General features: G+C 43.3%; 1 protein-coding gene across 10 annotated transcripts in view; it reads right to left on the bottom strand.

The window, feature by feature from the left end:
* Nucleotides 1–2,586: 2,586 nt before the first annotated feature.
* Nucleotides 2,587–15,537, bottom strand: part of HMBOX1 (homeobox containing 1) — a 178,141-nt gene continuing 165,190 nt past the window's right edge. For 2 of the 10 annotated variants that reach the window (XM_082842632.1, XM_082842636.1), the window contains 5 exons: nt 11,306–11,388; nt 9,609–9,704; nt 8,643–8,737; nt 8,365–8,436; nt 2,587–6,708 (listed from right to left, as the gene is read on the bottom strand). In XM_082842632.1, coding sequence (XP_082698758.1) covers nt 6,571–6,708; nt 8,365–8,436; nt 8,643–8,737; nt 9,609–9,704; nt 11,306–11,388 — 484 coding nt within the window. In that variant the 3' untranslated portion in view covers nt 2,587–6,570. Of the gene's footprint in view, nt 6,709–8,319; nt 8,437–8,642; nt 8,738–9,608; nt 9,705–11,305; nt 11,389–15,537 lie in introns of all 10 variants that reach the window. The other 8 variants (XM_082842634.1, XM_082842635.1, XM_082842640.1 and 5 more) reach the window with 8 other exon arrangements.

The raw sequence follows: 15,537 nt of genomic DNA, 5'->3' as shown, positions 1-15,537 counted from the left end.
TCAGTTTGGGATTCTGACTGTAGTTTCTGCCATAGATGGAGCAGGTTGAAACTGGATGTGAGCGACAGGTTTCATGTGACTTAGTCTAATGGGGAGCAGTAATCAAAGGCTTCCATTCTGAAGCTGAAATAACTCCAATCCTTCTCTTTCACTTAGGAGAGGACGCGAACACTATGTCATTATTTTAGTTTACTGAGTTGCTGTTCCAAATGTTCTTCGGAGCATTAGTGCTAAAAGGGAACAGGGAATGGGAGATCTGCCATTTTCAATCACATAAAGGACGGAAATCCTTTTAATTATGACCATGCCAATCTACATCTTGCTGTTAAAACAGCTAATTACACGTCAGGAGGACACTCAGTCATTCAGAACAATTGTCGTTATATTTTTATATATTCATTCTGTGCCACCCCCCTCAATCGCCATGGTTACAATTTGAAAGGATTCAGGCAAACCTTCATTTGCTCACAGCACACCAACGTGAATCTGAGAGTTAATTATGACTGTATAGAGCCATTTTTATTTAAGAGAGAGAATGAAAATGGAGTCACGGGGGCCGGCGTCCCGAGGTGGTGTGAAGTGCCCGTGGAGCCGTGCACACTCGCCCGCGCCCAGGCCGGCTCACACGCCACTGCTGACCCCGCACCCACCGGAGGGCGCAGCGCTGCCGTCCGGACGGGGGCAAGATGGCTCCCGTAACTGCCCAGGAAAAGGGATGTCAGGAGGGAAGCGCAAAGGCCCCCCGCAGAGGCGTCCTTCCGCTTGTTGTGCGGGAGCTGCGGCTAATGAGAGAACGGGTGTGAGACGTGTGTGGGAAACTGCAGGGTGTAAAAATGCTAGTTAAGATTTTGCTTGAATGGAATGAACCAGATTTAGTTCTGCTCACTGCCTGGCCCCAGGTGTCAGGAGGAATGATAAAAATGAAGCCCAGGATAGGCGTACCTGGAATCCCAAGGCGCCTACCACGTCCTCGAGGTCTTTGGGTGACAATAAGAAGGGGATGCAAGATCCCCGCGTGCAGCCAGATTTTCTCTCTCCTCCCTCCCATGTTTATTCCCCTCTTGATTAGAAAAGAAAACCATTGTTACCGGAAACTAGATTTCTCAAGATCGTTAGCTTTCCTTTTGCTGCTGTTTCTCATCCCCACTAAGGAAGAATAATGAAGCTGGTAGGAAACTTGGTCAATTTATGAGCTTCCAGCGATTAGTGAGTCAACCATCGACCCTCTAAGACGGCAAGAGTAGTAGCTTATCACTTTTAGCCTGTGAGAATTAAGAACAGCCTTTTGTATAACCTGTTTGTGAGAGGGGTTTCTGTGACTGGAAATGGACTTACGGGCTTGAGGTGTTTAAAAAGCCTTTCCCACCACGTTAGTGCGGCAGTTCTCTTGAGAGCAGTAAGGAAATCTTTCCTGTTAAGTGATTATCATCTTTTGAAAAGAAGACCCTATCATGAAGGCAACCGCAGTACAGAAAAAGAAAGGGCCCCTGCTTTGACAGCACACCACCGGTAGGGCAATCCTTCCAGGATAACCTGGGCATTCACGGTTGCCTCCCGGGGAAAACCTCCCATTCTCATTATGGTGCGATACCTTTAAACTGGGTAATTTAGGTATTACCAGGTAATGGCAACCAGACAATATGGAGATTAAGAAACAGAAGAGGGTTTCCAGGGCATGCAGCTCAGTTTGCCAAATTCAATATGGCTAACAACTGATCCCCCAATCCTGAGTAAACATCCTTGTTATTTAGAGAGCACACAAAAAGGAATGTCTTACGCAGCTCCTAGCCCTGCCCCGCTGCACCCCCACCCCACCCCACCCCTGTGCCCCGCAGAGATACCACCAGCGGGAGCTGGTCAATGTGCCCAACGTTCACTTGGGAAATCTTGACAAACAAATGCGGCTCAGTAAAGCTATAAATGGATTTGGCTGGTCTCAACGCAGCCCCAATGAATACAGTAGTAAAACATTACTAATAATCACAACAACAAAATGACAAACTCTATCACCACTCTGACATAAGATTTAAATCACACACAGTGATTAACACAGAAAACCAACGCACGAGTAGAGGGTCAGGACTACTGAATGTAGAGTGCTACTGCACACAAGGTCACCAATAAGAAGAAAAATTATTGCCTAAGAATCTGTTGAGACTCATTGGGGAAAAAAATACTCTGGTGGTTCTCTGAACAACAACAAAAAGAGACAAACAGCAATTTTAAAAGGCAGAGCCACGAGTTAAATGGGAAGACTGCTTCTACCCAAACCCTTCTTAAGACCAAAGAGAGAGAAGGACTTGACGTTCACATTTTAAGGACGGGGGTGGGGTATCATTTATGAAAAAGGGATTATTTCCACTGTTGTGGGCAGAGAGAGTAGCTGGTCAGCGGAATATGTAGCTGGTCAAACAGCTGGGCTGCAAGACAGGAAGGGGTGTTTGTGTGAAGAGATGGACCACACCCACCTACTCTGCCTGCTGCAGAGGATAAAAAAATTCCAGCAAGGAGTCAGCTCAAGATGAGACCTTGGTTTGGAGCCCAGAGGAAAAGAGAAGAGGAGTGAAGGAAAAGAGAAGAGGAGTTGTTCACAGACAGAGAGGATATGACTGTAGATTCCTGGTGAAATGAAAGTCTATTTACTTACACTTGGTGCCTGATGGTTGAAATCCAAGAGGGAAGTGTGTAAAGACAGAGGCCAAACAGGGAGAACGAAAGCAACTGTATCACTAGCTCTTCACGAGTTGTCCCTTTTGAGGTAAAGGTGCTGTTCATCAGCAACTACTGCCATGATAAACCTACAGGACGCGGGGGCTGGGTTTGCATCCTCCCATACTGAGGGCTGCTCCCTCCCTCACGTCCTTTTAGGTGATCACCGTGCCTGAGCTGAAAGGGGTCTTCCTGTTCGAGGATCTCTCTTTCTGTGAAGGACTACGAGACGTGGGGGAGAGCCCACCCACCGAACGACAACATGTGGGAACTCTACAGACTCTACAGGCGGGAGGAGGCCACCCAAAGTACTGAGACTTGAAGAAAACTGCCTTAAGGGGTGCTCCGGGCTTACAGGCTTTGCTGAAACAAACCACAAGGTCTATTTGGTGCTGACGGGTCCTGGAAGGTCGCAGATCAGAGTGTACCGTGTAGCCCTCCCTGGCCTTCATCTGCTGTTACGATTCTCAAGAGATGGGCAGAAATGGCATTAGGATGGTCCATCTTTAAAGGGTCCCTTTGTAAGCCTGTGTTTTAAGAAGGCTAGGAAATTTACCCATGTGACCACCGTATAATTCAATGAAAGTGTCTTAAAAGAATAACAGACAAGTTACCTGAACTGCTTGCAAGGTTTCCCCACCTGACACGTTTAGTCTTCCTCACCTGGGAAGGAGCAGCCCCTGAAAGAGTCCTCGGGGGCCTGAAAAAAGTACAGCAGGAAGTGAGAGAAGAGGACAGAAAAACCGAAAAGCACACGATGGGATGCTTTAAGAGCCTGGCTATTTTCCCTTCAGTAAGAGAGCAGTTTAGGGTTTCTATTTTAATACCACCTCTTAAGCCTGAAAAAGCTTAAGAAAAAAATTTACTCCCCAAAGATATTACAAATTAGACAGTGGCAACTCCATATGCCACTGTAAGAGCTAAGGTAGCCTGGAGAAGACAGCAGAGTTAAACCTGATGACAAACAAAAAACCAATGGTAGACTTAAATCGAGGCCCCAAAGAACTAAATTTTCACTTCTGGAGAAAAAGCAAAAGTTGTATGTAAGGCAGTAGATGTTAGAGCAGACCGGCAGTCTTCTTTAATCAAAGAACTCCGCGTGCAGGGCTCCTTCCTCCAGTTCCTACTGAACCCAAGGCAATGCTGCCCCGCACTGGCAGACACATTCTTTCACTTTTCCCAGATTTCCAGGTAAGCACCTGGTACTGCCTTCATGGATACTCTCCTTTACTCTTTGAAGCTTTCTTTCCTTCCTTAAAGGTCTTAAATCAATGAAACCTTTTAGCTCTTCTCTGGCAATCACCCTGTTTCTTTAGAAACTGCAGCTGCCTTTACAGTTTGAGTCTGTTTCTTTAAAAGGACCAGCAAGAACAAATGATACTAGCAATCCCATCTTAAAGAAGCTATCAATTATAATAATCTCCTTACAATAAATCATGGATGTGGCTTGTCAGTATATTTTTCTCTCTCCTTTTCTTTCTGATTCAACTGAAAATAAGCAGACAAAATTCCACCGAAATGGAAAGATATGTTGTATTTTTTCTAAATAATATCAAAGGAAAGGAAAGAAAGATAACACAGTCTTCTAATAGAAATAAAAAGTCAAACACACCGAGAAAGAAAATGAGTGGGGGGATCGATCATTCCTGAGAATAACAAATGCTACTCTTGAATTTGTTGGTTCAAGTAATATAGTTAAACAGAAAAGGCTACTCCATTTTACTTCAATTTTTGGAAGCTGGAAAAAAATATATACATTTTCCCCCTGAAATCCAAGGACAAGAGCAGGCCCAGGCCCTGCCTGTAGCTCTATAAAGTCACAGACCCACAGAAGGTGGCACCTTCATGCCTTTCAAAGGCTTCCTCACACTGACATAAGCAGGATGAACAGACAGTGGAGGTGATCTCATCAGCGTGTGCCTTAGGTGGAGTGAGACCAGCTAGGAGCTGGCGGATGTTCAAACTCACTGCTGAGGAAAGGAGAAATGAAGGCGGCCAGTCATTCTCTCTCTCAATGGTTTTAAGTTGAAAACATTTGGTGGGGGAGGAAGGGTGAAGAGGTAAGGAAATGGCACCCTCCTTCAATTTTAGAATCACTTTCAGGCAATGGATAAACACATGACGCCCTGCTTAACAGCCAGGCCCATATTCCCCTTTAAACGAGGCTTCGTTGTCTGTAGGAAGGAGAGAGGGAACGAGGCAGGAAATAGAGAGCAGCTGTGCCTCTTTCAGACGCACCCTACGCTGCTACACTGAAGGCTGTTTCCTCTTACCCACAGTGACAGTGTGTCCTTTAATTGGGATGCCAAGAGATCATTTTCATACAAGGCCAGCAGATGTAATTTTCTTGGACGCATGAATAGTTCATCATTTTGCTACTGGACGACAAGGTGATCACAGGGTGACTTTATAACTCAAGTTCACTGTTTGGTATTTTGAGTTCTCAAAATGAAAAAAAGATTTATCAAATATAAATATCTTTAAAAAGTAACAAAAGTGCTACATATGTGATCAAGGAAAAAAATTCCATTAGTTACTGCCGCTTAAAGTAGATTAAACTTTACAAATATTACCACATCCATTATCAATATGGCTTCCAATTATTAAATAAATTGCCTGTAGCAATATAGCTTTTCACACCTCTACAAGGACAGAGTAAAGAGAACACCAAAGCAGTCACATCCTGTTGTATCTCGCAGACCCACCGCATAAGTGGCAAACGTCCCCTGCTTTTTTTCTGCTCCTAGTTAGGAAAGTATTTGCGTTTGTGAGAGTCAGTCAGCATAATCCCGCTATAAAGTCCTCTATCAACCTCTCATGTTGAGGGGGCTTCAGTTAATGGATACAAAGACTGGAAGTTCATTCACTTACTTTTGACCTTAGCTCCATCCTCGAAATGCCTTTTTTTGGTAGCAGGGAAAGGGGACACAGACAGGAGGCAAAGCAGCTTCCGTGACGACCTCCAGCACCTTTCCAGGCCGGCATGTACCTGTGCCACGTACTGTATAGTGGTTCTGAGAACTGGACCTAACATCCATTAGACCTTCAGCTCATGTTTTTTCCCAGTGCTCTCAAGCTGGGCTTTGTGGGTTTGTTTTTTTTAAATGACTTTTGTTTTTTGTCATTTTTCTGTTTGTTTGTTTTAATCATGGTCCCAAAGGCAGAGGCAGTATTTTATCTACTTAAGTCACACAGCTTGTGAGAGGAAAGGATGTCTGTGTCAGGCATGTTAACATCAACCAAAATCTGAGATCGAGTGTTTCCACTGACATTCTTAGCACAGCACCCAAAGAAGTATAATCTAGCCACAGTGTGACTATTATGAGGCACGGCTTATTGCAGCTGGAAATCAATTCTTCCCACACTGAGGTGGGGGTTCTAGTGTCCCTTTTACTCTGTGGGTACTCCCCAAATGGCGTCTGTCCATCCTGGGCCACACTACCTCAGCTTGCATCCTACCAGTCTTGGGGAAGGAAAAGGGGTACAGACTAGTGTTACAGGAATCTAAAGGTACCCAATACACACAGCCTAATATTTGAGAACTGAGGGCTATCTAAATACCTGGAAGCACTTTCTTGGAATGCTAAGACAGAGCAGCAAGATTTTCTAGCCTCGGGGTCTGGGAGAGGGAAGGTTGATTGGTTGGTTGGTTGGTTGGTTATTATTTACTGGGAATTAATACTGAGAGTATATGCAAAGGCTGAGGGCACCATGCCATCTTCACAGAACAAGACCCTAACGGCTAACTGACATACAAGAAACTGCAAGTTATACTGTAAGAACACATGTTAAGGACCGAGGAAAGTCTGCTAAGGTGCTACGTCTAAACTAAGTTAACTTCTCGTGTCCAATCCTCCCTCATCAGTCGTCATCCAGGGCCTCTGTCTTGATTTCGTTGGCTCCTTGTCGGGCCAATGCCAAGATAGTGTGGTTGACTGCTGCCATTTCCACAGCTAATGAGATGGGGTCTTGGTGGTCACTATGGCTAGTGCTGTCGTCCTAGATGTGCAGAGATAAGAAACAAATGTTATTAGTGCACTGGTAAAATTCTCTAGCTCACAGAAAGGCATGCTGCGGGCAAGGGGAGGCAGAACATTCGTGGGAGAAAACAGAGTTGGGGGCGTCATGATAGAATAGAGGTGAAATGTATTTAAGTAGACACTGAATGGATATAGGTCCAGAGACTTCGGGTTGGCATTTTTATGATTCAACAAATAAAAAGCACTAAAATGTTTTTTTCTTGTTGAGAATTTTTTCCTTCTATCAGAAAGATTGCTGGGGATGATGATCAAACCTGGACCATTCCAAGTTTGCAACAAATACAGCACTAGTTACTGAAGGCCAAACTAGGTGAGCTTAAATTCTGGATTGGTGCTCTTACAAACAGATTATCAGAATTCATAGTATCTCTCTACTCAACTGAGAAGACTAGACAAAACTACAGACACCAGCACCTTTCGGATAAAAATGCATTTTTGTAAAAAACAAACCAACCCCCCCACCCAAACCCCAAACTCTCAATTACAATAGGACAAAAGTGTAACTGCTGGAAATGGCTTCCCGAGAAAATGTCACCTGGCACTCTCCCACTGTAAGGGAGCCGGGCAAGGGAAGTGCAGGTGTCTTACTTGGAGGGAGTGTGAAGCTCGCCCTCCGCAACGCCGATGTGTTAAACAATACAGCTGTGGAGGAAACTGGCACTGCAGGATGTTCGTCAGGCGCTGAAGATGGTGTTTCACACAAGGGGTAAGTTTCTCACCTGTCACATCTTCAGGGGAACTCTGCATCGAAAAGCTTTGGAAAAGGGTGAGTCCCTTTGGGCGAAAAATAGCATGGCATGTGTTGCCCTTAGGGCATCTGGGAGAAAAAGTGGAAGTGATCCACCTACATTGGTAGACTAAAAACTAACAGGAATGTTTCCACTCAGACTCACACAACATTCTCTTGAGTGAAACATGGAGCGCTGATTTGGAGTCCTCAGAGGGAAATTCTGTGCTCATTCGCACAGGCTGGCCTTTAGTTTAAGTAGGGATCAGCATGGAACTGCTGGTACCCTGGCAGTGGCAGTGTCTACGCTCAAGCCGGTAAACAGGGGCTGCAAAGCGGTCGGCAGAAGGCCACAGTGGACTCTATTAAAAGAGCTGGCCGAGGGGCAAGGTAAAGGTGTACATCAAATAGGAAAGAGCAGATGTTTTCCTGCTGGGGCCTAGGAGAAGAGACCGTACATTCTCTTCATATTCCAAATGGAACGAGTTTAAAATCCTATAAAAAATGTAATGAACTCTGTCAACAGATATGTGGGGGGAAAATTCCCACATTCTTAGTTACTGAATTATTCCATCCAGTGGCTACAATTAAATATATTTTCCCCCTAAGCAGTGGAGAGTAAGTCAGGGTGAGGTGGACAGACATGCATTTATGAGAGGGTGTGTGTGTCCATGTGCCAGAGACTCTGGAGGAACCCACTATCTCGGCACGAGGGTTCCCACGGCAACGGGGCCGAAGTGGGTGGGCCCTTCTACTGTGTGCTGGTCCGAACGTGTCCAGGCAGGGTCACAGCTGCCCGCAGCCCCTAGTGTCTCTCGGACAGTGAGTGTGTGTGTGGTGGACGGTGGAACTTGCTTGTTTGGATCAGATCCTCCTCTCTTCTTCTACCTTCTCTGCTTCTCTGCCTCCCTCTGAACTTCTTCCCTCCTCCTCCTCCCCATTGCGTACTTGCCAAGTATCCTGTTATATGACAATAAATCCATGTAGGTGAATAACGATTTCTCACAAATTCACTTTCAAATTACACGAAAATCTAACTAGACACAGGAGCCGAGTGGAGGGACATTCGCTTGCCTCCCCTCCCCCACCCCGCACAAAACGCACCCACGGAATTGTCACACCGTCCCACCCACCCTGTATCCGGCAGCCTCCCCTCCGCTGCTCACCTGCTCTGAGTAGTCATTTCCGTCGACGTCATCACTGTTGGAATGGCCTCCAGGACTCTGTACATCTATCCCATGACTCTCCAGGATTGCTGCTTCTTCGAAAAAAGCAAATAGATCCCTAAATTATCTGTTACATCGCCATCATGGTCTAAACACTGAGTTTGTATTGAGGGAATTAGAATGCAATTAAACAAAAACCTAGACTCCTCTCTATGTTTTGTTTCTTTTAAATTGCAGACAGATGGAACTCGGCGGCACAGAGGTCAGGGAAGGAACACGTTTCCCATTCTGGAGCCCCTGCTGCTATGCGTGTACATTTGAGTGGCTGACTGTTAGGTGCTTCATAAATACTTACCAACTAATTAAACAGCTCTCCTGTCTTGGGGTTCTATAAAGCACTTGAGAATTGTAACGATGAAGGGGAAGGAAGTACGTTTATAAATGAAACACAATTTTAGAAGCTCAAAACCACCCCTCCACCCCAATCTCATCAATTCATGTTTCTTAAATGCTCTCTTTAAAAAAAAAAAAAAATCTCGCCTTTTACTAGGTTCCTTGTATATTAAGACTCTTATTCCAATTTTATTAATCACATGTTTCTTAACATCTAGGTCATATAGCTCAGTAATAACGAAGACGCTAAGGGTATCACACTCCCTCTCTCAAGCCCTTACAAGTATCTTTAATATGCACCCCAGGAGTAACTGATCAGAGACATTCTAGATTCTAGCATATTGAGAACAATGAGTTTCAGAAATAATGCCATTCTTATTACAATACAAATAGTGTAATTAATATTAACTTCGCATTATTAAAACTACAATGAAGAAAAACGTAAGGGCAAGTCTCATTAGGCTTAAGAGGTAGGATCATTTAGACCTGCAGTTCTAAACGGAAATCACTCTTAAAATAAACGCAACGTCCATAACTGCCTCAAAAGAGACAGCAGCCTCTCTGATACATTACCGATATTGGCTCTCCTCTTGATCTCCTTCCGTCTGTTAGCAAACCAATTATACACTTTCAGGGAGGTAACTCGTTCCAGATCTGACAGTTTTTTGCCTGTGAATGCATGCAATAAAATTCAGATAATCTATATCTGAGACTAGTTTTAAGGGTTACTACTTTTCTTTTTAAAAATGTTCTTTTGATTGCATTTCTTGCCAGAATAACAGATATAGAAGTAATATTTTTTAGCATGAGCTAGTACTATGTACAGACTCAATTACTGAATGAATAAACATATAAATAAACATACAAATAGCAACTAATAACACAAAATGCTTGAATTCAGAAAACCACACAATATTAGGGAATTCCAATATTACTACATTAAAGAATTCGGTCCACTAGGGGTTCAAAGTTCACATGATTGTATATGAAGGCTTCATTTGATCAGCATCACTCTAGATGAATATGTTATTCTTTATCAAGTTTCCAGATAGCTGAAGTTTATTTACATCTTTAAGGCCTTATATTACCTAGTTTCCTGCTGTCTTAAGACAGAGAATGCTATCCATGTTTTCTTGAAGATTAAGATCACTATGACCAGCCGTAATTGTAACTATGCTGGAACACATAGCACAATTCAAACTGCATTTTAAATGTATTCTCTTCTTTGCTGTCAAATGTGACGTTTTATGGATAGCACCATGTTTACCAACATGGCAACCACCTTGTACCTTTCCCTCCTCCCTTATTCAGCTTTTAATCCACACTGGGTGGAGAAACCAGAAAACAGGTTAGGCCCTTGATGGTAAGGGGGTGAAGTATTTTCCACGAAGAGTTTGAGTTCCAGCACAGCTTTAGGGCTGGGACTTTTTGGCTTGTGTAAAATAAGGGTACAGGTATCACTGTAGCTGAGCTTGTGTGTTCTAGATTATTAAAAGTCTGGCTTCTAACTAAGGGGGGGGGGATAAATTAGTATTTAATTATTATAAAACAGTGATACTTTTGTGTTGTTGATATATATAGCCTTTAAGCCAATCTAAGTAACTGGCCAAATGGAGATCAACTGGATCATCTTAACTGAGAATGGTTTCTGGTTAAAAAAAAAACCCTGTAAAACATGAAAGAGCACTTTAGCACTTGGAAGGAAAGATGTATGAGTGCTTCAGGGGTTCTGTGGACTTGCACAGGAACAACAGGACTTCAGAATGGAATTACCCTACATTTTTTCCCACCTAAGAAGTCATCCCGATGTAGGAAGGAGGAAGAAGCCAACTCCAAAAAATTCTTTCTTCAAGCAGAAAGACAGACTTATAGAATTTTCAACAGTTGTAAAAACACCAAAAAAACCCACACACCCTATCTTAATAATTTCATTAACTAACCTTGCTTAAGTATACCAAACTTTAAAACTATTTTGAAATTGGCATATTTATGCTGTATTTTTGGAAAAAGAAATCTACACAGTCTTCACAAAAAATAATTTCGAGGTTGCGTATCTCAAGCAAGGACACTCGCTGGGAATTCCCACATGAAGTTTGATTTGGAGTAGCGTGATCACCCCCTAAGAAGCACAGGACAGGGGAGTGGCCATCCACAGGAGGATGGCAGGAATGGAGCCAAGAGCACCCCGTTGGGAGAGGAAGAGACTTAGGTCCCAAATGATGACCTGAGCCGAGAGCTCCAGCAGAGCCAAGCAGCACTTGCTACCTTACCTGGCTTCTGTATAACTGCGTTGCAAGCATTTGCAATTTCTTCTCTTTTTGCTTCATCTGGGTATTGATTCTCATTGAAGTAACTGCAGAGGCAACCAATTAAGACACAAAGTTCGTACTTTTAAAAACTGTGCTCTCCTTAAAACACCAGCCCACTGAAAAAGATGTTCTTCTTTAGGATGTAACATTAGAGTGTTTGGTCCAGCCTGTCCAATGGAATTTTCTGTGAGGATGGAAACGGTCTGTTCTGTACTGTCCAACAGGGTGGCCGCTACTCACATGTGGCTGCTGAGCACGTGAAATGAAGCTGATGTGGTTGAGGAAGGGAATTTTTAATTTGATTTAATTTTAGTAAATTTAAATGTAAGTAGCTACATGTGACTAGTGGCTTCTATATTGGATAGTACAGGTCTGGCCACTGCTAGGCTTCATTAAAAGAGGTCCTTGAAAAAAAAAGTTACTTGTGATACGGGTGGCTGGTTGAAATCACAGAGTTCTGTTATTAAGGCACTGGTAACAACAGAACTCTCTTTGCGTGTCACGTTTGTACTAGCAAAAGTTGGAAATTACCCAACTGTCCCATCAGTAGGAGAATGACAGAACAAATTATGGGACATCTATATTTATACATAGCTATTTAAAAATTACTAGAAAAACTATCCATTGGCCTGGAGAGATGTTTATGACACAGTCCTAAGTGCGAAAAACAATCTGTAGAATAATGTGCATGTAAAAGTACTGTTAAGAAATCTGAAAAGTTCCTGTCTATGTGTACTTAAATTTGCATGGATAAAAGCTGGAAGGGTACACATCAAGCTGGATTACCTCCTTGTGGGAGAAGGGGATTCATAGGAGGAAATTTAAACATTTCTAAATTTATTTTTGCCTTTTCCCCTATGTTAGAAAAGCATATATTGCTTCTATACAATAGTACTTAAAGAAATTAGGCTTACTGAACCCATCCCTAGCATTATCAGATCTGTGAGACTATATGTGGGAACAGAATGCTTATTAGTACTACCTCTTCTGTCATCTATGAGTTTAAAAAAAAAAAAGTGGACTTCCTTGGTGGTGCAGTGGTTAAGAATCTGCCTGCCAGTGCAGGGAACACGGGTTCGAGCCCTGGTCCGGGAAGTTCCCACGTGCCGCAGAGCAACTAAGCCTGCGATGCACAATTACTGAAGCCTACGCGCCTAGAGCCCGTGCTCCGCAACGAGAAGCCACCATAATAAGAAGCCCACACACCGCAACAAAGAGTAGCCCCCGCTCGCCGCAACTAGAGAAAGCCCACGTGCAGCAACGAAGACCCAATGCAGCCAAAAATAAAATATAAATAAATAAATATATAAAAGACAAAAAAGAAAAAGGGAATTTCTGTGCTTTGAACCTGGAAACTTAAGATCAGGAAATGATTCCTTGTTAAATTCTAGTACCTCTCATCTCCTCAGGGGCTTCCCTTCCCCCAGAAAGCAACTTTCCCATTCCTTCACCCTCTGTCTGCACTGGTGAAAATGCCATTCTACTGGGAATAAACACTGGAGGCCCCTAACCCTTCCTGTGAATCCCCAAATCCGCCTTCTGCAATGCCACTCCCTTCCCCTGAAGCCCTCTCCATGAGACCCTCCTTCACCGTAGTCCTGACACAGCAGCTGCCATCACCAAACAGCCTTTCCTTTTCTAAAATACAAGTGATAGAACGATATCATCCAGTCTTGTCAACTACCACCCTCCACAAATGGTCTCCTGCTTAAGTCCAAGCTTTAAGCATCTCTTCCCACGTGACATTCTGCTATCATTTTTAGGGCTTCCGTGTTCATACTGAGAGTTCTTCCAATCTCTGCTCCACTTCCACATTCCTACTGACCTTTATCTTTACTCCACTTCTGCTATTTACTTGGGCAAAGACACTATGGATTAGTTTCCATTAACCAGCATCACGGGCATCACCTGGCAGCTTGTTAGAAAGGCAGAATCCCAGACCCCACTTCAGACTAAATCAGAATCCGAATGTTAACAAGATCTCCAGGTGATTCGAATGCACATTAATGTTTAAGAAGCACTGGATTAGCTCATTCATTTAAAATTCAACAACAAAGACAACAAAAGCAGATATTAAGTACCTAATGTTATGTGCATCCACTGTGGGTAAAGAAGAGAATTAGTTTCTGACTTCAAGGAGTTTATAATCTACTGAAGACACATATAAATCAATACACTTGTGATAAAATTCCATAGGATGTCTGAACAGAGCAGAGTTCACACAGACGAAGGTGTGCTCAGTGTTGCTGAATGACCTGGCAGAGGAAGTGCCGTCTGAGTTAGGTCTTGAAGATGAACAGGAGTTTGCAAGGCAGAGGAGAGAAGGAAGAACATTTCATGCGAGGGAAAGAACATGAGCAAAGGCAAAAGGTAGATAAAAGCCTTGAGGATTCTGGGCATAGAGAAGAGTTCAGTGTGGTTAGAATATGGGGAAGCAATGAGGAGACACTAGTCTGAAAGAGTAGGATGGGGCCAGCCTGTGATGAGCCCTGCCTGTTCTATGAGTAGTAGAGACTTCACCCTGAAATAGAGGTTTTCAGACCACACAGAGATATACTCCCATCTGTGTTTGAGAATGATAACGTATCTTCAATACTCAACCCTATGATCTGAAATTCTGAAATTCCCCAATCAACCTTCTACTCACCTACTCCACCTCTCCAAAATAATTTTTTCTTCACCTTCTTTATAATCTCGAATCCTTTAAAACCCTACTGCAACTTTAAAAATCTGTTCATCTATTACTCTTCTTCTGGCCTTACCTCTCATTTCTCAGCCTGAACTCCATGGCAAGCCGAATCAACTGTATCTCTTAGGAGAAATTCTGATTATTCAGCTTTTCTGTCCTTCCACCATACCTATCCAGCCAATCTCCCACCCTGCAGAAAGCACCTTCCTCTTGTTTTCTTCCATCCTTCTCGCAGGGTACCAAGTGTTCCTGGACAAAGTCATAAAATAGGGCCAATTGGTTTCTTTATAAATCTGTGCTTTTCAACCTTAACTGGGCCCCTCATTTCTGTTGGGAATGCTTTTTGTCCTTCTAGCCAACTGTCTTTAATACTCCATCTTTAGTGCCCCACTTACCCGAAACCTTTCCACTCTGAAGTCCCAAGCCCTCAAACCCACTACCGTCATTCTTTTCGCAGATGCCCTTGCCTCCTCTTTTACCAAGATGGAGGTTATTAAATATGGGTTTGCTTAATGTTTTTAGCTTCTCAAGTTCTACATGTCTCTGAGTCACTGCACATTCTTCTCTTCATCTCATGGCAGAGGAAGATGCATCCTCCTCTTCAAGGTCTACTTCTCCACTTGTGCCTTTGATCTCATCACCCCCACCCTCTTTCATTTTCTCAACTCTCTCCTTTCTTTCTTGCATACCCCTTCTTTTCCCTGTGCACATGCAATTTACTCTATTTCACTGATTTTATGATGCACATTTCCTCATTATTATAATCTCTAAAATCAGGTACATCTTATAATTGGTGGTGTCTGAAAATTAACTGGCAGTGTCCTCCCTCCACCCACGCCCACCCCAGTACATAAACTAAAGGTGTATCATACAGTCAAAGCCTTCTTAGGTTTGATGGAATATGGTAGCTGCTAAGACCTAGAGCTCCTGTTTCAGCTACAGCTCAATGGCTACTACTACACCTCATTGTGGTAACTCCTCTTCCAAATTACTGCAAAGCCTGTGACCGACACTCTACTCTCTCTAATGTCTGATTAATATTCCTAATGTACATCTCTAGTCATGCCACTATTCTGTTCAAAAGTTTTTCAAGATTTATTATAGAGGTGTTTAGAGTTCTCCCCCAAACTACCTTTGCATCTTTATCTGCTGCTACTCTCATACAGGCATGCTACAGTCTAGGAAAATGGAATAGCCTTGTCAACCCCCTGCATCTCTGTGCCTTTCTCCTACCAGTATATCTGTTTTTTGCCTCCCTGCCCCCAAACCATCTTGTCTGTCTTTCACAGCATTGCTCAAATATCACCTCAAAGGTAAATAATTTCCTTACCCCATGAATCCCACAGCATTTCATCTGTTCCTCTCTTACACCTTTTTCATCTTGTATTACAGTTATCACTGTACACCTCTCTGACTACACTGAAAGCCACCTGAGGCCAGGGTGCCAAGTCTGACTCATCCCCACATGCACTCCTCATTGATGATATGCGCTCCTCAGTAACAA

The sequence above is a fragment of the Leucopleurus acutus genome, assembly GCF_964270905.1.
Source record: "Leucopleurus acutus genome assembly, chromosome: 7".
Classification (NCBI taxonomy): Eukaryota; Metazoa; Chordata; class Mammalia; order Artiodactyla; family Delphinidae; genus Leucopleurus; species Leucopleurus acutus.
The sequence above is the reverse complement of the archived record's forward strand: the minus strand, read 5'-3'. Positions and strand labels throughout refer to the sequence as shown.